Source organism: Budorcas taxicolor, chromosome 19 (genome assembly GCF_023091745.1).
Source record: "Budorcas taxicolor isolate Tak-1 chromosome 19, Takin1.1, whole genome shotgun sequence".
Lineage (NCBI taxonomy): Eukaryota > Metazoa > Chordata > Mammalia > Artiodactyla > Bovidae > Budorcas > Budorcas taxicolor.
In genome coordinates this window covers 19,102,171-19,124,091 of record NC_068928.1, presented here as the reverse complement: position 1 = coordinate 19,124,091, position 21,921 = coordinate 19,102,171, and the positions used below count along the sequence as shown (strand labels likewise).

At 51.9% G+C, this 21,921-nt stretch overlaps 1 protein-coding gene and 1 non-coding gene across 2 annotated transcripts in view; both read right to left on the bottom strand.

The window, feature by feature from the left end:
* KSR1 (kinase suppressor of ras 1) overlaps nt 1-21,921 on the bottom strand; it is a 157,089-nt gene that overhangs the window by 24,978 nt on the left and 110,190 nt on the right. The window contains exons 3-9 of the mRNA XM_052657614.1: nt 16,108-16,255; nt 11,339-11,798; nt 9,106-9,110; nt 6,078-6,138; nt 2,424-2,507; nt 637-698; nt 427-533 (exon numbers count right to left, since the gene is read on the bottom strand). Of these exons, the coding sequence (XP_052513574.1) occupies nt 427-533; nt 637-698; nt 2,424-2,507; nt 6,078-6,138; nt 9,106-9,110; nt 11,339-11,798; nt 16,108-16,255 (927 nt within the window). The remainder of the gene's footprint in view (nt 1-426; nt 534-636; nt 699-2,423; nt 2,508-6,077; nt 6,139-9,105; nt 9,111-11,338; nt 11,799-16,107; nt 16,256-21,921) is intronic.
* On the bottom strand, nt 14,866-14,993 carry LOC128065738 (small nucleolar RNA SNORA19). The gene has a single exon (XR_008201115.1). It is a non-coding gene; the product is annotated as a small nucleolar RNA SNORA19 (small nucleolar RNA).

Genomic DNA, 21,921 nt, shown 5'->3' with positions numbered 1-21,921 from the left:
ACTTTTAGAACCACTGTGCAGATCAGATGAGTTATCAGTGTTCCTGACGCTGAAGTACAACCGAAGCCCGTGAGCGCTAGAGCCCGTGCTCCGCAACAGGAGAAGCCACCGCCACGAGAAGCCTGAGCACGCTCCACGACCACAGAGCGGCTCTGGCTCGCCGCAACTTGAGATAGTCTCCGCATAGCAACGCAGACCCGCTGCAGCCAAAAATCGATTAATTAAAAAATGCGGGGGGTGGGTATTGTCACATAACTATGGTTTGCACACAAATGTGAAACCTACGAAATGGCTAAACATGAGATCCCCGAAGGCTACCCTCTGGCCGTGCAACCGGGTTGCAGCATCACACTTCCCTACTGGACGGCCACCCTGGGCGTGTGTCACAGAAAGGGACCCTGGGCGAGGGTTCTCCTGACATGGTACCTTCTTTGTCAGTGCTTTGGGGAGGGTTCCGAAATGGGGTTCAGTGGCTCTGTCCACCGGATTGTTGATGTCCGAGGGCACGGATTCTGTCCTCCGAAGCTTGGGGACTGTTTAAAAAAAGAGGGGGTTGTAACCATCAGCAGTGAACAGGATCAAGAAAGATGCACCCCAAATCCCAAAGGTAGAGGGGGAGAAGGGCAGGACACTCACGTGGAAGGAAGGATATTCTACAGGCAGGGGCTTCTTTTGTACACTTGTTATGACACTTGAACCTGGTGGAGAAGGCAGGGTCAGTGCACGGAGGGGGCACGTGGGCCCCAGGACACACACAGGGGCTCGGAAGCACTGCCTGGCAGTTCTGTACAGCACTCAACCCTGACTGCCTCAATTCCCACAAACGTCTCAACAGACATTAGCTTTAGAGTGGACAGCATCTTGTTAATAGTACTAGCAGCTAGTATCCATTGAGCATGGCCATGTTCCCACTGTCATCTGCCTCATCTTCACAGCAAAGCAGGGTTTTGTTTTGTTTTTTAATTTAATTGGAGGATAATTGCTTTACAATGTTGAATTGGTTTCTGCCATACATGTACATGAATCAACCTGAATCAACCAATGTTCCCCTTCCTCTTGAATCTCCCTCCTACATCCCACCCCATGCCACCCATCTAGGTGCAAACAAGTTTAATTTCACCCATTTTTAACTTGCTGTAGGTCATACATCTATTTCTCTTCTAAACAAAAGGAGACCCTCTACCCACATTCGGAAAGCTTGAGACAAATCTGAACTTGAGAGAGATGAATTAGAAGGAAAATATTTCCATTATCCAAGGATCCCAGGGAGGCCCCTCCTGCTACCTTCTTGCACAGGCCACGTAGTCTGAGGATCAGAGCGAAGGGAATGGAAAGAGCTGGATTTAGACTCTTGGTTTGGTTCTGCCTGCTGAATCCTCTCTCAGAGGTCTCATTGATCAAATGGGCTGACAGTTGGGGTTCTCCAACTTCACACTGCGACTACAGGAGAGCTGGGGGTTCAGAGGTCATCCTGTGCTCTCTGCGTGAAAGGCATTACTTGAACAGGAGATGGAGGCCCCTGATTTAAAGCCACATGGCCAGGAGCCCCCAAACACCTAGACTGGTGAGAAAGGTCTGACATCTTCTTTGCATTTTCCTGTGGTTCTCTTCTAACCACAATTTATCCAACAGACACACATGAGACCTATCACTTATAGTCTGGTGGGAGCCCGAATGCTTTTTACTACCCACTCTAGTTCAGAGTTTTAGAGTAATCCTGATTGCACAGAGACCTGGAAGATAAAAATGAGGCCCAGAAAGGGCAAGCACCTTGCTTCAGGTCACACAGCAATGCAAGGACAAAGAACTGGCAACAGGCTTCAGGTCCATCCAGGTAAAGTGGGAATAGCTCGATAGCAGGGAACAGACTCTGCTCACCCTACTGTTCACTATCCTTGCCCTTCTTTCTAACCAGAAACCTCAATCCTAGGAAAAGGATTGAATTTATATAGAATCTACATTCTTCCTTCATTCTCTTCTCTAAATACCACAAGCCACTTCTCTGTATGTACCATTCCTTGGCCCCATTTCCCGATTCCTTATGTGCTAACCTTAAACTTCAGAACTCCTTACAGTTTCCAGAAAAGTCCTGCCATTCCTCTCTGCTTTTATACAAGGTGCTTTCTTGACCCAGAATTCTCTTACCTCCTTAGCCCACCTGGTAAACTTCTATTCATCCTTCAAAGCCCACCTCAAACAGTCCCTTCTTCTAACAATGCTTTGCCTGATGCTTCCTTATTCTTCAAAGAGAGGGCTGATCACTCCCTGATGTGCTGAGATTACAAACAGATTTTGGAACTCTCAAATGAGTTCCTTTGAACTGTGATTTGACTTGAGGCCAAGAACCAAGTAGCAAGACTTACTAAACTGAAAGTGTGGAGTTTGTGCCCCTGCTCCCGCCTCTGCCACCCTCCGCTCATCACCTGCAATGCTTGCACTTCACTCCAAACATCATGCTCTTCTGGCACACGCGGCAGACCTGCGACAGCCAGGACTTGGTGGAGAACCTGCAGGGGCGGACACATGAAAATGCTCAGAGGGGCCAGGATGGAGAAGCGTCCCCACAAAGCCACAGGCAAACCAGAAGAACTGGTTGCACCCCAGACACCCGGGCACCCTCTCAAGTGGAGGGCAGGGACATCCAGGGCCACTGCTTTCCCCAGGCATTCAGATTTCTCGGCCACAAAGTCTTCATTGCCAAAGCTGGTGTGGTCACCAATGCCGGCTCTCTGGCAGGCAAACTGGCAAAAGCAAGCAAAATTACAAGTGCACCCATGGAGCAATTCCAGTCCCAGGAATTCATCCAACAGATACTCCCACGGGTGTCACATGAGGTACTGACAAGGTTACTCACTGCAGCATGTTCGCGGCAGCAGAGACTGGAAACAAGCTCTGTTGTTTAGGTGTACAGGTGACTGTCTGCACGATGTATCGTCCATGCACACAACTGAGCCCCAAACAGTCAGAAAATAAAGGAAGGAAGCTCTCTTTATGCAAATGGGGCACGATCACTAAATTACACCGTCAGTGAAAAAGGAAGGTACACTGCCACATGACCCCATTTATTTGAACTTCAGATACAGGAAAATCTAATCTATGATGACAGAAGGGAATAGCGTCTCCGGATGGTAGCACTATGGACTAAGAAGAGCCAAAGAGAACTTCTGGGGTGGGGACGTTCTGAATCTTCGTATGGGTGGTATACGTGGGTGTACACATATGTGAAGCATTTGTGTACTTAGCTCCATATAAATTACGCCTCAACTTTAAAAAGAAAAAAGCAAAGTATAGAACAGTGTGTATAATATATGCAATATTTTTGTGAAAATAAAAGAAGGAGGCGGAAGAATTTACATATGTATTTGATTGTACAAAAATATCTCCAGGGGACACAGAAGACTGCCGAGATCTGCCTATGGGGGGGTTGAGGGGTAATGACCAGAGGGAGGGGACTTTTCTCATAAATACACATCTTCTGGAGGTTTGAATTATAAATGCATCTCAATCCAAACTAAATTTTTTAACAATCCACAAAATACACTGAAAAGAAGGGTGGGGTGGAGTGGGTGGTTGCCTCCCAGAGCAAAAGTCCAAGGTCTGTGCACAGGATGGGGAGCCTCAGGGCAGAAAGAACTCACAGTTTTGGAGGACTCGATTTTTAAAAGCATAGGATATCATAGTAACGACAGAACAAATAGCAACAGGGCTTGGGGAACGGTTTGTAATGCATCCATAAACATTAGCTCACTCCTGGGAGTGACCACCCCAGGGAGTTAGGCAGGTCAGGGATTCTTAGGACACAAGCAAGCAAACCAGCTCAGAGAGGTTAGGTGACTTTCCCAAGGTCACAGTTGGGCTGCTGTGCAGTGGGGGCAGACCCCAGGTCTCTGAACTCAGAGCATGGCCCTGTAAGACAGACCACTGGGATGGAAAACGAGGGAAAGAGCTGGGGCTTTGGGGTCAGACCACACTGGGTTTGAATCCTGACAACTGCTGGCTGTGGGATGGGTCCAAGTCTTTGCAAATGAGGCCGACACTCTCCCCTCACAGGGCTTGAGGAGAATCACGTGTGCCGTGTAGCGTGCAGGGCCTGGACTGTGGGTGTGAACGTCGCTGCTTCTACTAGCCAAGATGGGAGCCTCTAGGCCTAGGGGAAAGGCACCCACCCCCTTGGAATGACTTTTTTTTTTTTTAATATTTATTCATTTATTTATTTGGCTGTTGTCGGGTCTTCGTTGCATCACTCGGATCTTTCGTTGCAGCACAGACTCTCTAGAGTGGCTTTAGTAGTTTCAGGCTTAGTTGCCCCACAGAATGTGGGGTCTCAGTTCCCCAACCAGGGATCGAACCCATGTCCGCTGCATTGCAAGGTAGATTCTTAGCCACTGGACCACCAGGGAAGTCCCTGGAATGTCTTTTAAGGAGCTCTGATCTGGCCTCTCTGGGATCCACACACTTTCTCTGGCCTTTAATCTCTTGTGAACACTGGGGTTAGGGGAGCAGCTCAATGGTACTTGAGATGGCCTCCACTAGAAAATCCTGAAAACAGGTTGAAATGAGAGCTGGGGGCTCAGCCAGAGAAGGGGCAGGCGCTGGGGAGGTTTGGGGGTGTGGAGTAAGCATCATAAAATATTTTTCCCCCTATGATTAGACCAAAGTGCTTCAGAACTTCTGAAGCTGAGAGAGGCTCGGATCATGACTTTAAAAATCCAAGAGAGCGTAACCATGATGTCCCATGCCCAAGACGAGAGCCTGGGTGGGCAGGGCCACCTGGCGATGCCAGACAGGATGGATGCTGCTGCCCACGGTCCAGCCAGCAAGGCCTCAAATCCATGAGACCAGGTGCAGCCAAGACAAAAATGAAACAGAGCAGCCAACTGGTCCTGGTGTCCCTTACTTACCTAAGTCAGCCTGTCTCAGGCCAGAGCCAGGGGTTCAACACCAAGTGCTTCCCAGCATTGGATGCATGAGGCTCACATGCATGTCATCCCCCTTTTATCCTCCCAACAGGACTGGCAGCAAGTTCCAATCACAGAGCGGGAAACTGAGGCTGGGAGGGGTCACTGGCAGGGAAGATGGCACTGGGTGTGCTTGAGGGAGGCCCTCAAAACCTTCACTCAGATGGCTTCTCCTGGTGCCAGGGACTCTTCTCCCCGAGGGTCTTTGGGATGGGCATCCGGGCCCTGCCAAGGCTTGGGACAGAAGTGCCTGGGCACCAGCCAGCAGTTTCAAGAGTGTCTCAGTGGCCGTGAGACCTCAGGCAAACTACTCAACCCCTCAGAGCCAAGCCTGCCTCACGGGACAAGGATTCGGGGCTGGCCTTCTGCACAGGCCAGAGTGCAGCACACACTCCAGGGAAAACCAAAGGCCCTGGCAAGTTGCAAGACTCTCGATAAGCATGCCCGGCCATGTTCACAACTTGTTTAATGGGGTGGCCAGAGGACAGGGATCCCAAAGGACTGTACTGCTGGCCACCAGTGGGGAGACAAGGTGCTTCTCAGACCTGCTGTTGGCAGCACACGCCAGCCTCACAAGCGTTGAGGCCGAGGCCTCTGGGTGGTCCATGTCATGGGCCCTCACCAGCCACACCACCTGCATGAGCATCAGTCTCCGGAAGTTGCTAGAATCCTGACTGGCAAGCCAAGAACCTTACAGATGGAGCCTGGCATTTCACCAAGCTCCAGGAGGCTCTGACATGTGGCCAGTTATGTCCATGGAAGTGATGTCATGCCAGACCCAGGGGGACGCTCTCGGCTCCCTGTTTCTCCTGGGACCTGTGTTTTCCCTCAGCAGATGGAAAAGGAGACTCGAGGAGGGGCAGGGGAGGGCCAGCGAGTCTGAAAGGGCTGCTGGTGACAGGCAGGGGCTCCAGGTGGGTGCCATGTCCACAGAGGAATGGACAGACAGACCACTGTCTGTCTGTGAGACAGAATGGACTGACAGACACACAAAGAGCCCTGAGAGACAGGGTCAGGACAGAGCTCCAGCGATGCAGTGACCCCCCAAGCGGGGCTCAGCCTATACAGGTCCCAGCCCAGCTCTGTGCCCCCTCCCCACCCCAGCCCGGCCAGGCCTACCTGTGTGTCACGGAGAGCCCGATGTCCCTTCGTACCATCTGTGGGGATCCGTGAGGGTGCTCTGCGGGGAAAGAGGCCAGGTCGGCAGGCTGAGGGGTCCTTCCTACCTGGACGGTGTGTACCTGGGACCTGCTGTCTCAGAGATCACAGACTGGGGGTGGGGGTGGAGACCAACCACACGGTTGGGGGAGTAGACGGGGCAAAACCAACCACATGGCAGAGGGCTGTTTTCCTGAACCTGCCTCTAATCAACACAGGGATGGCCAGGCGAGACCAAAGCAGGGCAAGTGTGGTTACCCCCACCCCCCACAGATGCTACCACCTAGCCTCTGCTGACAGCTCAGAAACAGCCCCTGGGAGATTTCTAGCTTTGGGGGAAGACAGGCTTGTGAGGCAGAAGGCAAAGCCAAGGTGAGGCCTGCAGCTCAGCTCCCCCCATCTCCTGTACTTCCTCGTGGAGGCAGCCACAGGTCACCAATTCTTCTTGTCGCACAGGTAGAAGTTGCCTGACCCTGGCGGAGGGGGTGAGGCTGGCGGCCATGCAGCACACCCAGCTCTCCAGGCAGAGGCACCTTGGGCATTTTGCTCTGAGAGCCGCCACTGCCGGATCCCAGCAGGTAGAGAGAAGACGAGGTGAAGCTTCACCCGTTTCCATGTGGCCCAGCCCCGGCCAGGCACTCAGTCTGAGCCTCGGGGGAGGTCTCCGGCCATGAGCTTTGCATGCTTTCCAAGAGGGCACCCTGGCCTCTCTCTTCAGCCCTGGCTTCCTTACATGAATGGGCATCCCTGGGGTTGGCGGTATAATAGGTTGGGCAGTAGAGGAGCACTGGAAGCAATCTGTCATCCACTGGCAGCCCGTATGTCTAACTCCCTCTCCCCTCCTCCACCAGAGAGACCCCCACTCCTCCCCACCCCACCTTCTGCCCGTGCTCAATGCTGCCTATCTCCTCCTAGAGCAGGGTTTCTCAAAGGAGCCCATGGAGGTGCTGCAGGGGGTCTGGGGCTCCTCTGGACTGGTAAGCAGGGCAGGGGTCCCCAGTCCCTGGGCTGTGGACTGGTACTGGTCTGTGGCCTGTTAGGAACCGGGCCACACAGCAGAAGGCGAGTGACAGATGAGACAGCAAAGCTTCATCTGCCGCTCCCCGTTGTTTGCATCATCACTGCCTGAACCATTCCCCTGCCCTCCCCCACGCCACCGCTGTCCATGGAAAAACTGTCTTCCAGGAAACCAGTCCCTGTGCCAAAAAGGTTGGAGATGGTTGATGTAGGATTTTCCTTACCAAGAAGGTCTAGATTTTTATCCAGTTATCAAAGAGATCTGTGACTCAGAAAGGTCGGGAACACAGTGCTCTAGGGATCTGTGGCCATCTCCACCCCATGCTGGCCTGGCACACAGCTGGTGCTCAATAAGCGGTGGTTCACTTAAAGCTGTGTACCAGGTACCCAACCACAAGAGAAGGGTATGAAGGAGGTACTGACTTTCCTCCTACAACAAGGGGAGTTTGATGAGGACCTCTGCCACCTGCTGATGGTTGAACTCACAATCTCTCCAGCACATCTGCCATGGGGCTGACTCCTCCCAACTCCCTTGTCCGGGGGGCAGAGTGGGCCGGGGTGGGGCACCCCACCCCAGTCAGTAGCCAAGGCCATGAATGCATATGGATCTAAAAGGGCTTAGGCTACCAGACTAGGAGAAACAGACAGTGGGATAATGAGATTTTAATCATCTATCTCTGAAGACAATCTGTGGTTGATTAGTAATGTCTGCCACAGGCCTAGGCCAGGACAAAGGTGAGATGAGGTGGTCCCTGATCCTGAAGACAACCTATAATTGATTAGTAATGTCTGCCACAGGCCTGGGATAGGACAGAGGTGAGATGAAGCTGTCTCTAATCCTGAAGACACCCTACAATTGATTACTAATGTCTGCCACAGGCCTGGGATAGGAAGGATATGAGATGATGCTGTCCCTGATGGAGGTGAAACACTGGTCCTAAAAGCCTTGTCCCACCTTCCCAGCAAACTGGGGAAGCAGCCTCACTGTTGTGGTCCCTACATCACTATAGCAACCAGGAAGATGGATGTCCTAGGGATGCAGATGCTGGATTCTCCTCCAAGGCTCTGTGAGGAGTCCTGGGAGTTTTCCACCTGTGCCCTGGGGACAGGGAAGGGCAGTCTCCCTCCTTCCTTGCCGTATACCTCCCTGGTGGTCCTGCATTCAGATCCATTTTGGCAAAGTCACTGTCTATTACCCCACTCCACATCTCTCAGACCCTGCTGACAGCCTCTTCACTCTATTTAGCCAGTATAGGATAGTACAAAAACAAGCTGCTATTTTGCTCAGGCAAAAACCAGATGCCTCTGCATCTCCACAGAGACAATTAAAAGCAGACCCCAGAAGCTGTTTTCCTCTGCTTTGACTTTGGAGAGAGATGCCCTGCAGCACAGCCACATACAAGACTCAGCTCTCAACCCAGAGGTGGAAAAGGGACTCGGAGCCTGCCTGGGCATCCTTACCACCCCACTCCAAGGGGACATCCATACCCTCTGATCTCTCAGGCCTCATTCAGAGCTGACCACATCCTGCCTCCAGGGATGTCCCTCTCCTGAACAGGGTGGAGGGTCCCAAGACATCCAGCTGGACTTTGCAGATGGCTACCATCCATCTACACTGGACATAAGGAACCTCTCTCCCAGGAGCACGGCATCACCACAGCAGCCCAGCAGGTAAACAACTCCTGCCAGAGGTCGCCTGTGGGGGTGGCAAGGTGCAAGTGGGGCCCACAGACGGTGACATTCTCACGGTGCCTGCTTCTCAGGGCAGCTGTGGGCTGGGCTGAACCACATTGTCTTCTGAAGGTTCCCTGTTCTAAGAGCTACTTCTTGAGGCGGAGCCCAGCATCTCTGCTTCTGGACCACAGCAAGGCCAGAGGACTAAGAGAGGGTCGAAGAAATCCACCCCCGATGGGGACAGCGACAGAAACAGGACTCCCGGGTGGCAGAGGGGATGAAAATGAATCACTCTTACCCAACCTGGAGGAGACAAAAAAGAGACAAAGCGGGATTATGTCACCGTGCTGGCCTGGTGTCCCCCGGAATATCAGTCCTTGGGCAGGAGCGGATACAATGCTTGGATGAGGACTTTGAGCCCCTGTGTGGGGCCGGGCTGGCTGAGTGACTGGGGACTTTCCTCAAGGACAAGGGCTAGAGGTGGCCCCCTCCCAACTCCCCACTGGACAATGGAGCCATATACTGTGCTTTAATACATTAGATTTCCTAGCCCTCGCCAGCTACCTGCATTGTAATTAGAGTTCATTCCTTTTCACAGCTGAGCAAACAGGCTCACAGTCTCCCAAGATCATATGCCAGTAGGTGGAGGAGCCCTCCCCAAATCCCTGGGAGGAGGGCTGCTTGGACCAAACAGGAGGGTGGCTCGGGGAGCCAGAGAAGAAGTGGCTGGGGCAGGAGGCGAGGAGGACAGTTGTAAGAGCAGAGAGGCAGCCCCCAAGCAGGGCCTGAGCAACATCTCCTGGGGGTGCCGCTGTCCCAGGGGGGAAGACAGCTGGGAGCCCAAGGCACTCAGTCCAGCCTCAGGGCTCATCGAGGGTGGCAGGGGGCCCTGAGTACTCATGTCGGTGCCAGCTTTAGTCTTTGTGGGATTCTGACTCAGAATCCCAGGGCGCAAGGCCCAGCTCACCAGCAGTGGGATCCAAGGAAGTGGTATCATCTTCCTGAGAGTCTGTTCTCCACCCAGAGCCCCCTAACACTCTTTTCAGGAAAAAAAAAAAAAAAAAAAACGAGGAAGAGAGGCACTGGGTTTTGCCCACTGAGACGCCCTCTGAATGACCCACACGTGTCCACGTGGCTGCCATCACTGTGCTTCAGGGAGAAGATCCAGGGGCGGATGGAAGGCTCAGCGCCTTCTGGGGGTCAGGAAGGAGGGAAGCCCCAGGCCCCAGCAGGACAGTCTGATCGGGAGTGGCAGGCAGGTCACAGCTAGATTTCTCTCCTTGGGTGACATACGCTCAGAATCATCAGACTTGTCCAAAGTCTATCCCAAAAGGGACCCAAGAGAGTCTGCCCTGGGGTGGGGGAACAAGCCCACTTGAGACCCAAAACGACCATGTCAGGAGAGAGGCCGGGTTCCCAACCCTCAGAGCACAAGAAGGTAAGAGGCACCCAAGGAAAACTACCCCTTCCCTTCCACAAGGGTCTATAGACCAGGGTGAATTTTATAATAGAGAAGGACAAAGACCTAAATATCCACCAAGAGGGGAGAAATTAAACTATACACTGGAAAGAGGCTTTAAAAAGCTTAAAAGATGAAATAGCTTGAATTATAGATATATACAAAACTGATAACCTGGTTGGTTCCTGAAAGGAAAAGGGAAAATGGTAGGGGACAAATTTAACCTCTACAAAGTTCTATGTGAGCAATACTGGACCACGTGACTGTCACTAACTATTTAAAATACATAGATCAAGGGACTTCCCTAGTGGCCCAGTGGTTATGACTCTGCACTTTCAATGCAAGGGGCATGAGTCCAATCCCTGGTCAGGGAACTAAGATCCCACATGCTGCGGCCATAAAATAAAATACATAGATAAATTTTTTATAAATAAATAAGAGAGTAAGGTAGTTCAAGATGAACTGATATTTAGTTCTCAGAAATAAAAGTTGAAAAAATAGGTTATAGCATAAAGTACATAGTATTTGATAATTATTAGAAGTTTCAGCAAGATATTCTAGTTCCCCCTTCTGGGCATATAGGAGGATGACATTGTTTGCTTCTTTTGTTTGGGTAGGGTCATAAATGGTGTGTAGAACTTTGGGGAAAGAGCATTTAATTGCTCAGTTGTACCATCTGAAGTGGTTTTCTTTTTTTCTCTGCCACAGTGGATGTTCTAGACAGTGTTCTGGCCTGGAATCTGGAATAAGGCTGACCTGTGATGGGCAAGTAGCATGAGCAAGAAATAAATCTCTGGTTATTTGAAGACCCAGAGACCTAGGGGTATTTGTTATTGCAGCATAAGCCAGTCTATTCTGACGTGTCTATGTGTGTGTACGAAAAAAAGAAATCTAATAGAATTCAGCCCAAACAGTTCAGGTTGTCTGGGTAGCGGACTGAGAGATGGGGGCATCTTTCACTTTTTGCGTTGCGGTTTCTATGTTGGCCAAATATTACCTTTACAGCGAGAAAACTGTAGTCAGAACTTTCAGTAGGTGGCAAATTTGGCACCTGCCTGGCAGGGACACTTACCTCATCGGGGAGACCTCATCAATGCGGTTCCCCAGCTGAGACTCATGGGACTTGCTCCTGGTGAGCGTGGGGAGGCTGGGCAGCAGTTGGAAGACCTTGCGGCTGGGCGGGGGCGGCGTCCTGGGTGGCTTCAGCTTGGAGTGCCGTCGGAGCTGGGGCGTGGTCGGTGGGGTGATGAAGCTGGGCAGGGCGCGGGGGGTCAACCGGCCGCTGGTGTGCAAGGAGATAAAGGGGTCCGACAGGCCCTCACTGGGGCCGGGGTTTGGGGAGTCTGAGGCGGGCAGAGCGGACACGGAGACGGAGCGTGGGCCCTGGGCACTGCTGCCCAGTCTGCCCAGCTGGGAGCTCCCTGGAGGCCAGGACAGGCTGGCTGGCGAGAGGGTGTCTGCGGGAGGCCCGGAGCCACTTTCCCGCCGGGCATCAGACGAACTCCAGCCTGAGTCCTCTTTGTGCTCCCCGCCTGTGGGCCAAAGAATCGAGTCACAGGTGGCTGCAGCCAGAGGGAGTCACAGGCGAGGCGGCCAGGGCCAACCCAAGAAGCACTGTCCCTCAACGGAGGCTCCAGCTGCCAGCCATCACCATTTTATAAAGGGCACTCGAGCACACATGCTACCTGGCTGACTGTCAGAACACCAGTGCAGATACTACTATCCTCGACATACAGAGAAGAAAATGGGGCCCAGAGAGGGACAGGGCAGGGCTCCCGCTGGCAGGTGTGTGGAAACCCACCCCCAAAGTCAGTGATCTCAGAGAGGGAAGTGGTGAGTGATCTCTGCGAGTCAGGCTGTGTAGGGACTTCCCTGGTGGTCCAGAGGTTAGGACTCCATGCTTCCAGCGCAGGGGGTATGGCTTTGATCCTCGGTCGGGGAACTAAGATCCCATATGCCACTCGGGGTGGCCAAAAGTAAACAAATAAAAAATAAAGATTTTTTTTGTTTTAAGAGTTAGGCTGTAAAGGGATAACTCTCCTCTGAGAAAATTCAATCATCAGGAAAAGGGGCTGCATGGACCTTCTGAAAGCAAACTGCCCTGGGAATTTGCTAGAAGAGAGACACAGCTAGAAAGAGATCAACAGCCACTTCCTTTTGAGAGAAGCCTGTGAGTGACTTTGGGCTGCTCCCATGGTGACCCTCTGTCTGAGGCTCCTGAGGCTCTGGGGCTCTGAGGGCTCCAAATCAGTGACATGTCTGTCCATTCATGTGAGCACTCACTGTATGCCAGATGTCAGGGCATAAAAAGGCACGTCTGCGGCACATGCAAGTCCAGTGAGAGTGATGGACACTCAGTTCGGTGTGCTATGTGCTGACAGAGACACATGGAGACTGAGGGGATACAGAGGAGGACCCTAAGTATCTTGAGGGTCAGGGGGCTTTCTAGAGGAAGTGGCACCTGGGCTGGGCCAGCTAAGGGAGAACTGGAGAAGGTGTACCAGGGAGAGGGAACAGCATATGCGGGGCGCACAGGGCATCTTGCGGCGGCTACAGAGTCCCACGTGCCTTGAGAAGTCAGGACAAGCCAGGGAGAGGCGAGGGATGAAGCTGGAGGGTCAGTCCACTGGGGACCAGCTCCAGAGGGGCCTTGGATGTCTTGCCAAGGGCTTGAGGCTTGACCTTACAGGAGACGGGGAGATATTGAAGGGGTGGAGGCATGGAGAAAGGACGCCAGTCTACAGAGACCCTGTCGTGGGAAGAGGACACCTCCCTCCTCGTATTTATCAATGAGTGGAAAGCACAGGAGGGGAGATTTTGACTCAAGACAGAATGAACTTCCACCCTGTAATTCTTCTACTTTGCGTCCCTCAATCCGCCCAGCATGGCGAGGTTGATGAGATTCAGAGAGCCCATGTATACTGCCAACTTCACATAGCAAAGTAAGAAATGGGATGGGAACCGAGCCCTTGATCTCAACCACAGCCCCGCACCTCCTCCCGCAAAGCTACCAATTCTGAATGACCTGTAACGACACAGCCTTGGGAATGAATGAGCTCTCTATCATCAAAGATGATAAAGCCAGCCCACATAGTAATCTATTAGGGATGGTGGAGTGATATTAACCTTCTCAATTCTGAAGAGTTTGTCTATCCCATCCTCTCCTCAAATGCCCTTCCTTCTGCCTCACTGCATGGTGACTTCCTATTCATGAATCAACTTGGATGAGTTAGTCTGCGTATTCCTCATTCTTGCTCCTTTAGAACTGTGGCCAAGACCTAGCATGCATGCGTGTTCAGTTGCACCTGACTCTTTGCAACCCTATGGACTGTAGCCCGCCAGGCTCCTCTGTCTGTGGGATTTTCCAGGCAAGAATAATGGAGTGGACTGCCATTTCCTCCTCCAGGAGAACTTCCTGACCCAGGGCTTGAACTCAGGTCTCCTGCTTAGGCAGGCAGATTCTTTACCACTGAGCCACCTGGGAAGCCATGGCCAAGACCTACACTTGAACTTAAATACTGCTCTTGTTGAGGGGATAAAAGAATGAGTTCCATGGATCTATGCACAAGTCTTCCACCAAAGGAAACAAGCCCCCAGTTCTTTAAATTGTCTATTTAATCACCATTGCTTTAGCCAGCTCAGGGATATGGCTCTGGTTTTGCACACGGACACTAGTCAATTGGCAGTGGCTGCTTGACAATGACTCTGGAGTCACTAAGCATGAGGAGCTCAGGGACTGACTAGTGATGTCTGCTATGGATGAAGGATGGGGAGATTCAGCAAGCATGAGCCTACCCTGTTCACCAGCCCCAGGCATAAAGAAACATCCTTTATCACCTTTCTTAAGACCAGAGACGTGGCCATTTGCCATCACCCCACAGGCCTAATACTGAAAAATACATACTAATACGTGCCAGGCTCTAGACTAAGTAGATGAATTTAACTCATTTAATCCTCCAACAAGTCCATGAGAGGAAGTCTTGTTAGTATGTCCTTTTTACACATAAGGAAACTAAGGCACACTGAGGTTAAGTAACAGCCTGCCAGGAGCCATGAAGACTGACTGCAGGACCTGAGGGACAGGGCAATCACAGGTACCACCCAGTCCCCAGCAGGTACACCTGAAGTGCGGCCACTGCTGGGCAGGCCCATCCACCTGCCTGCACCCTGGACTTGGGTGTGGCAGGTCCCTCTTGGAGATGTAGGGCACCACAAACTAAGATGGAATGAGAGAGAGCACCTGGAAAGGACCCTCTGCCCAAGGCCTGCTCTGGGGCACTCTGGGAAAAGCATTTTCTAAGGAAGAAACCTGAGAGCAAAGTCCAGCTCAACTGAGTCCAGCTCGGGTGTGGGATCCCAGACAACTCATCCAGAGCCTCTGATGCTTCAGCTACAAAGGGAACACACAGCAAGTGCTTCATATATTAGTGATCTTCCGATCCTGGCACTCAGGATGGACAGTCAGCAGCCTTAACACACAGAGGTCACCACCACCCTATGGCCAGAGCCTCCTCAACTCCTTACAACACAGGCATAAACAGGGCAGACTGACAAGGTCCCCCAGATTCTCAGCTTGGGATGCGAGTACTTTTTTTTGACGGTTGTCTGAAGGAGACTGACAGAAATGGCTAAATTAGTCATGCCACTAATTTACCTCCAGGGGTTTATTTAGCACATCAGAAATATATTTTCTCTTAATATAAAGAAAAAGATAATGAAATGTGCTTGGGCGGCAAGGGCTGAGGCTCGAGTCACAGTTCTGCCACCCACTGCTGTGTGTCCTTGGGTAAGCCCCTTCCCCTCTCTGGGCTCAGTCTCTTTCTCTGTAAAATGCAGAGATAAGAATGCTAACTATGTCCCTGTCCTGTTTACTTCCTGGCACTTGCCAGAGGCCTGATGTGTTGAGGTTTTCCAAATCAAGTAAAACTCTGGACTCTGTGTTCAGAGGAAGACTTGATACAATGGGGCCAGGGAAGAAATTAAGCACCATCTTCTCTGGGGGGAAAAAAAAAATCAAGCTGAATATAAACCTCAGAGCCTTCCTTAAGCTTCAGGCAGCTGGAGATAAGACAAGAAGCTCAGCTAATTAAAAAATGGAGCTAATTCCATTCATTAGGTTCATTTTAAAGGCTTATCTGTGTGGTCATAGGAGCGCTAAGTCTGGGCATTTGAAGCTATTTCCAGGGTAAGATTGAGAAAGCCTGCAAATAAGTTCCTGAGGAACACTAGTCATCATGCCAGGATTACACACTTTGCCTGGGGCAGCCATGTCCATACTCACAGCTGAAACGTGTACAGTTTCTCTCCGCATGCTTGGCTCAGGCTGAGCCCACACCAGCGCGTGCCTTCTGAGCACACAGCCCAGATGGGGATGGAGAGGCAGGGGGAGGGTGGGGATCACAGGTATGGGAGAGGCAGGGAGAGGGTGAGGAGAGGGCTGGGCGGGGAGGGGGCTGGTGAGAAGACAGCTAGGGAAGGGTCACAGAGCCCTACCTACAGAGATGTTCCACAGAGGGGAAGTCATGCAGCCCCACCCAGCAGACCAGCCTCGGGTTGGTAACAATGGCTAAAGCTTCACACTGGCCAGACCAGTGGGACCTGGGAGCCTTCTGTCTCAGGGAGAGCCTCTGCCTTGAGTGGGGTCCATCACGCACTTTCTGAGCATGGACTCCAGCCATTCCAAGCCAGCCCAGAGACCCTGGTCACACCGACCCCACCCAGCCTCTCATCCACCCCAGCAAAAGCCCTGGTGCCCCGGGAACCAAGCCAGGCCTGGGAGAGAAATGCAGCGTCCGGGCCGGCGGGGAGGGCGAGGCGGCTGACGGGACTGGCCCAACCTACCCAGGCGTGTCACCTTCCGCAGGCAGGTGAGGGCGTACTGCAGGCGGCCACACTCCTCGGCGCTGGCCCCACAGCGCCGGAGCGTCTCCTTCACCTTGGCCTCGTTCATGTCCAGCAGGGCATCTAGCGTGAGCTCGCGGAGGATCTCCTGGGGAGGCACAAGACAGGCAGAGAACTGGGTGAGCAGTCATCCTGCTTGCGGCCAGGCCCAGCCTCCTGCTGAGTGGCAGGGGCCAGCTGCTGGGGCCGGCCTCCGACCCGCAGCCACCACTTGTCTGAGGACACCAGCAGCCAACCCTGGCCCCCACCCCCAGCATCCCAGAGACAGCAGCTGAAGCCGAGATGCCAGAACTTGGGGATGGGGGCTGGGGAGAAGAGAAGGGAAAAACCAGAAACGTTCTGATGAGGGCATGTTGTCCCTCTGGTCTCTTTTTATTTATTCCTCTAGACAGGAAAATGATGAATCATGACAACTCTGGAGAATGACAAGCACTTCAGATAAAGATGGTTCTTTACAATTTTGCTGTATCTGAATCAGACCAGATAGGATTCAAAGAAAATTAGCTTCCAAGAAAAGGATTACAAAGAATTAACCCTCACCAAGATCTGTGTTTGGAGAAGGAAATGGCAACCCACTCCTGTATTCTTGCCTGGAAAATTCCATGGACCAAGGAGCCTAGCCATACGGTTGCTAACCAGGAGTCAGGCAGGTCTGAGCGACCGAACAACAGCAACGAAGATCTGTGCAGGTCTTTCCTACCGGGCCTTATCTGCTTCTCAGCTGGAGTCTTCCAAGGTTTCAAGGTAGCGAAGAGAAGCGAGATGCTCGAAGCATATAAAGCACTCATTCAAACTCTGAGGATGGAGGGGGCTACGTAGAAGGAACAAGATGGCCTCGGGGGACAGAGTGGACACTGCTGAGCCCGGAGTTCAATCTTTAGTTGGAAAACTAAGATCCCACAAGCCACGAAGAGTGGCCAAAAAAAAAAAAGACGAAAGGAAGTTATTGCAACGCAACACGATATGGACCAGCATAGAGAAAGCTCAAAGAGTTACGGGACCAGTGGAGGGATGGGGCGGGAGAGGGGACAGGGGAGAAGTTGTTTCTGGAGTTTCTATAACAGGGAAAGCCAGACAACCCACATCAAATGATTCCTATAAACTTGCAGTTCTTGAGAATCTAAGTTGATTTTCACTGATTTTTATTAGCCAACTGTGTCTAATGTAACACAGGCAATGTTGCGGTCAGTCAATCCATGGTGCTATAAATCTTAGACTCAAGTGTCAAAACAAAACCTGATGAAGATACCAACTATGAGTCACTGGGGCAATGGTTTGGGGATTCTGTGATGCCTGGGCGCTGGGGCCACATCTGAAGCCTGGCATGTGGCCTCTGGTGTCTGGCTCTGTCCCCTCTCCCCATCTTTGGTCTTGTGTGAATATTCTTCCATCTCCAGGGTTGTGGAAAAGAAATCTCATGGCTCATTTTGGAGTCATTCTAGACTCTAAAAATTAGAAATAAACAGATACCCCAGAGCGCCAGGAAGCTCATCAGTGGTTTGGACAAACCCTTGGTGGTGAGAAATCCTTCCAGATGATAAAATGAGAACGTCACAGGAAACCCTTGATAAGAACAACACAGAGAGCAGGATGCTTAGATAATGGCCCCAAGGCAGAAGCTTTTATTCAATCCATGTGTCTTCTTCTGTTGCCTTCAACAACGCCCTTCATCAAAATGCAGTTCTGACATCTTTGCCCCTCATTCCACTGAGAGAAGCCATTTGGCAATACTGTCAGGGAAGACCAAATGGAAGTGGACGTTGCCCTGCACAACACAACCCTCCACCTCTCCCTGGGGTGGCCTCTGTTCTCACCCACACGGGTGCGTTTTCCCCAGGCTATGATGACTCAGCAGTTCTCTCGAAAGTAGAGATTCCAGTATCTGCTTGATTTGGGGGTGGAGGTGGTATTGATGACGACAAAGACAAGCCTAGAAACCCAATCCCCAATCTGACTACAATGCAAAGGCAGATTTTTTTTTTCTTTTATATACGTTTCCTCCCCACCCACTTCAAGTTTCAGTTTCTCCGGCATAATAACTACATTTATTATTACAAACTATTTGCTAGCACTTCACAAGATGTCCAGGGCTTTGTGCACTGACTCCGCTCAAAACAATTCAGCAAGGAGATGCCGCTAAGCCTGTTTTATTGAGGTTCAGTGACCTCACGCTATGCAGCTTAATAAATGGTGGCGCCACAACCCAAACCCAGGTGTGTGAGTCCAAAGCACCTTCAGTTACCCCCCACTGTCACTCATGAACTTGGGCAAAGCAGTTACCCAGGGGAAAATGATTTTTTTTTTTCAAAGTAAATGAAAGGAACTAATTTCTACCTGCTTTCTGAAAAAAAAAAAAAACAAAACTGTATTGTAAAATGGAAGTCCTTTGTCATTAGCAAGTAACCCCCTAAATAAGAGAAATAATAGGTTCAAATTCATGGTCTTTAAAAAAAAGAATGAAAAGAAAAAACATTCCTTTATAGCTTTGAATGAGCTAGAAGGTTTGTCTCCATCCGCTGAGGCTGCAGGGTTCAGTTCATCAGTAGGGAATAAGGGAACAGGATCTGCTTTCCTTTCCCCTCTATGCGCTCTCTTCATGCTCCAGTTCAAACCAGGGGTTGGCTAGACAAATTGAAGGTGCATAGGGTACGGAACCCTTTCCTGGGATAGAAGAGCCAACCCAGGGTCCCGCTTGTACAGGAGCTGCCCAGTATCTCCCAGGAAAAGCATCACTTTCTGGGGAGTGAACTATGTATGTCCTCAGTGAAACGGGAGTGCTCAGCACACCAGCATTGCTAGGATTTCTGACTGTTTCTTCCGCTTTCTAATCCCTCCTCCCTGCAAAGCTAGGTCATTGAAGTGGGGAGAGGGAACCACCCTGTCCTGCCTAAAAGCTGCAGTCAGTGACACTATCCACCAGTTAGCAGGTTATCTGGTAGAGTTAGGGTCTCAAACACACAACCCTCAGGACGAGGTTTCAGAAAAGAAAAAAAAAAGGAGGTATGTGGGCATGTTGCCCCTTGATCTATCTTTCCATGGAGATAAAAGTACTAGAAGGGGCTTCCCAGGTGGTGCTAGGGGTAAAGAACCTGGCTGCCAGTGCAGGAGACACAAGAGGCATGGGTTTGAACCCTGGGTCAGGAAGATTCCCTGGAGCAGGGCATGGCAGTACATACAATACACGGCAATACACTCCAATATTCTTGCCTGGAGAACCCCATGGACAGCGGAGCCTGGTGGGCTACATTCCATGGGGTCACACAGAGTCAGACATGACTGAAGCAACTTAGCACACACGCAGAAGTACTAGAAAGGCTTCTCTTGCCTCTTTACTAGACAACAAGAATCTCAAGGACAATGCTTATCAGAAACCCACTCTGCTCTCTCAGTGTCAGGGGGTAAGGAGAGGCTACGAGAGGGGCGCCGTATCATCATATAAAAAAATCGAAATTTTTATTTTAAAACAGCTGATTTTTATATGGTGGCAACTCATGCAAATCTGTGCAGACCAAACAGTCACGTCAGAGCCCCCAGATGAGAGCACGGGGAGCCCAGCAGCAAGGGGCTTGGGCAACACGTCACCAGTGGCCAGGCCTTCTCAGCCAGGTGCTGCCCTGGCTCTGGGACCCCATCATGAAAGCCAAGTGGGCCCTGGCCTTCCAACTCCTATGAATTTATTCAGAAAGTAGTATTAGTCACTCAGTCGTGTCTCTGCAACCCCATAGACTGCAGTCCACCAGGCTTTTCTGTCCGTGGGATTCTCCAGGCAAGGATACTGGAGTGGGCTGCCATCCCCTTCTCCAGGGGACCTTCCCGACCCAGGGATGGAGCCTCGGTCTCCTACATTGCAGGCAAATTCTTTACTCTCTGAGCCACCAGGGGCCCAAAGTTAATCCAATTGAGAAGGGACAGTCCATGAGGGAAGTGCGCTGGAACCAGGCGAGCCAGGATACAAAGAAGACGCCCCCCGTGGCCTCTGCTGTGCCTCTGGCCAGACAACAGTCAGGCTGGGCCAGTGGCTGTGCCGGTCCCGGGAGGGGCTCTGACGTCTCCTCCCATCAAGACTCAGGCAATGCCCCCACCAGCAAGCCTCACACGTGGTTGTGATCGTCTTGCTCAGACACAAGCACAGCCAAGTCTGGGTTAGGAGGTTATTTCAGACCAGGGTAATTCATGTACAGTTGTCCTGCGTAATCTCTAAACTGAAAGCAAATTAGGGAATGAGTGTTACCACCTGCTGAAGGTGAACTCATGGGCTCACTGACGACCCAGCAGGCGAAGCCGCCCAGAAATGCTCTCAGGTCTGAGAGGCCCCGAGACTGTGGGAGGGTCTCTCACCCACCTGGAGGCATGCGAAGATGCCAAGTTGTCTCAAGCCAGGCATCCAGACCCTGGAGTTCTGGAGAAGGGATGACAGGCTGAGGATGCACACTGCTTCAGGAATTAATGTCCATCCCACCTCAGCTTCCATGTAAAGAAGAAAATATGGGAGGGACTTCTTAGTGGTCCAGTGGCTAAGACTCTGTGCTCCTAATGCAGAGGGCCCAGGTTCAATCCCTGGTCAGGGAACTAGATCCCGCGTGCTGCAACTAAGGCCTGGAGCAGCCAAATAAATAAATAAATACTTAAAAAGAAGAAAAAAATATGAACAGAAACCAGGAAGGGAAGGCGTGTTGTCCGACCCATTGTTGGAGATGCCCCGGTTCCACCCAGCCCTGGGTCAGCACATGAGCATGGAGGCGGGGAGCAGGGCTGTGGGACAGGGAACACTGGCTCCCTGCCTCTGCCTGTCCCCTCGAGCCACAACTTACTTCTCCCGTAGGTGACATTACGTTATGCTTTCTGATAATAATTAGAAGGCAGGGCCAGTGGAGCAGGGAGGTGACTCCCAGTCTGTGATCGTGAAACTGCTGGCTGTGTTCTCGGCAGCAGAAGGCGGGCTCGGGCTGGCCCGAGCACGCTGCCCCTCCCCTCAGCAGCTGGCAGCGACTGGTGTCACAGGCCCGGCTGGGTATCAAATGGTGTCCCAGGACTTACCAGCAGCCACGGGGCTGCCTGGGGTCTATACTTAGCAAACGGTGCCGGCTGACATGGAGAGCTGTCCCCCTGGCCGTGGCCAGTCAGGCGGGCTGTGGAAACGCCAGGGACTTCACACACTGTGTGTGGACCACATGTCACAAGAATCCATGCGGCTCGGGATGGAATTGGGATGAAGACCTGGCCTGAGGGAAGGCTGAGAGGCAAGCCCACACTTGGCATCTCCTTCTGGCATTGTGTCTAGTCCTGGAGCATAGCACAGACTGGTCACAGTCGTAACTGCCTCAACCAGTGCGCCCAGCACGCATGGTCCATCAACCAAACCTGGATTTCTGGTGGGTGGGCAGAGGTGTCCCCAACTGGCCTGGCTGGGGCTTAATTCAAGAGCCGGGATCCTTCACCTCAGATGCTTTCCCAGGAGCTGGTCACAGCAGAGAGGCCAGAGGTGGGCTGCCAGAGCCCTGTACACCCCTCTCTGGCCGGCGAAGCAGAGACAGAGGAGCAGGGGGTTCTCTGGCAGCCCAGGCGGGGAGCCCACATCTCTCCAGTTGGCAAGGGGGCACCTGACAGATGTTCCTTCCTGCCTTCTCACCACCGCTGGTGCTGAGGGAGAAGAAGGGGTGACACTTGGATAATAATAGCTGGATATTCTAGGAAGCACAGGAGGGGCTGAGGCAGTGAGGGGCCTGGGTCGGGCAGCTTCCTGGGGTTTCCATG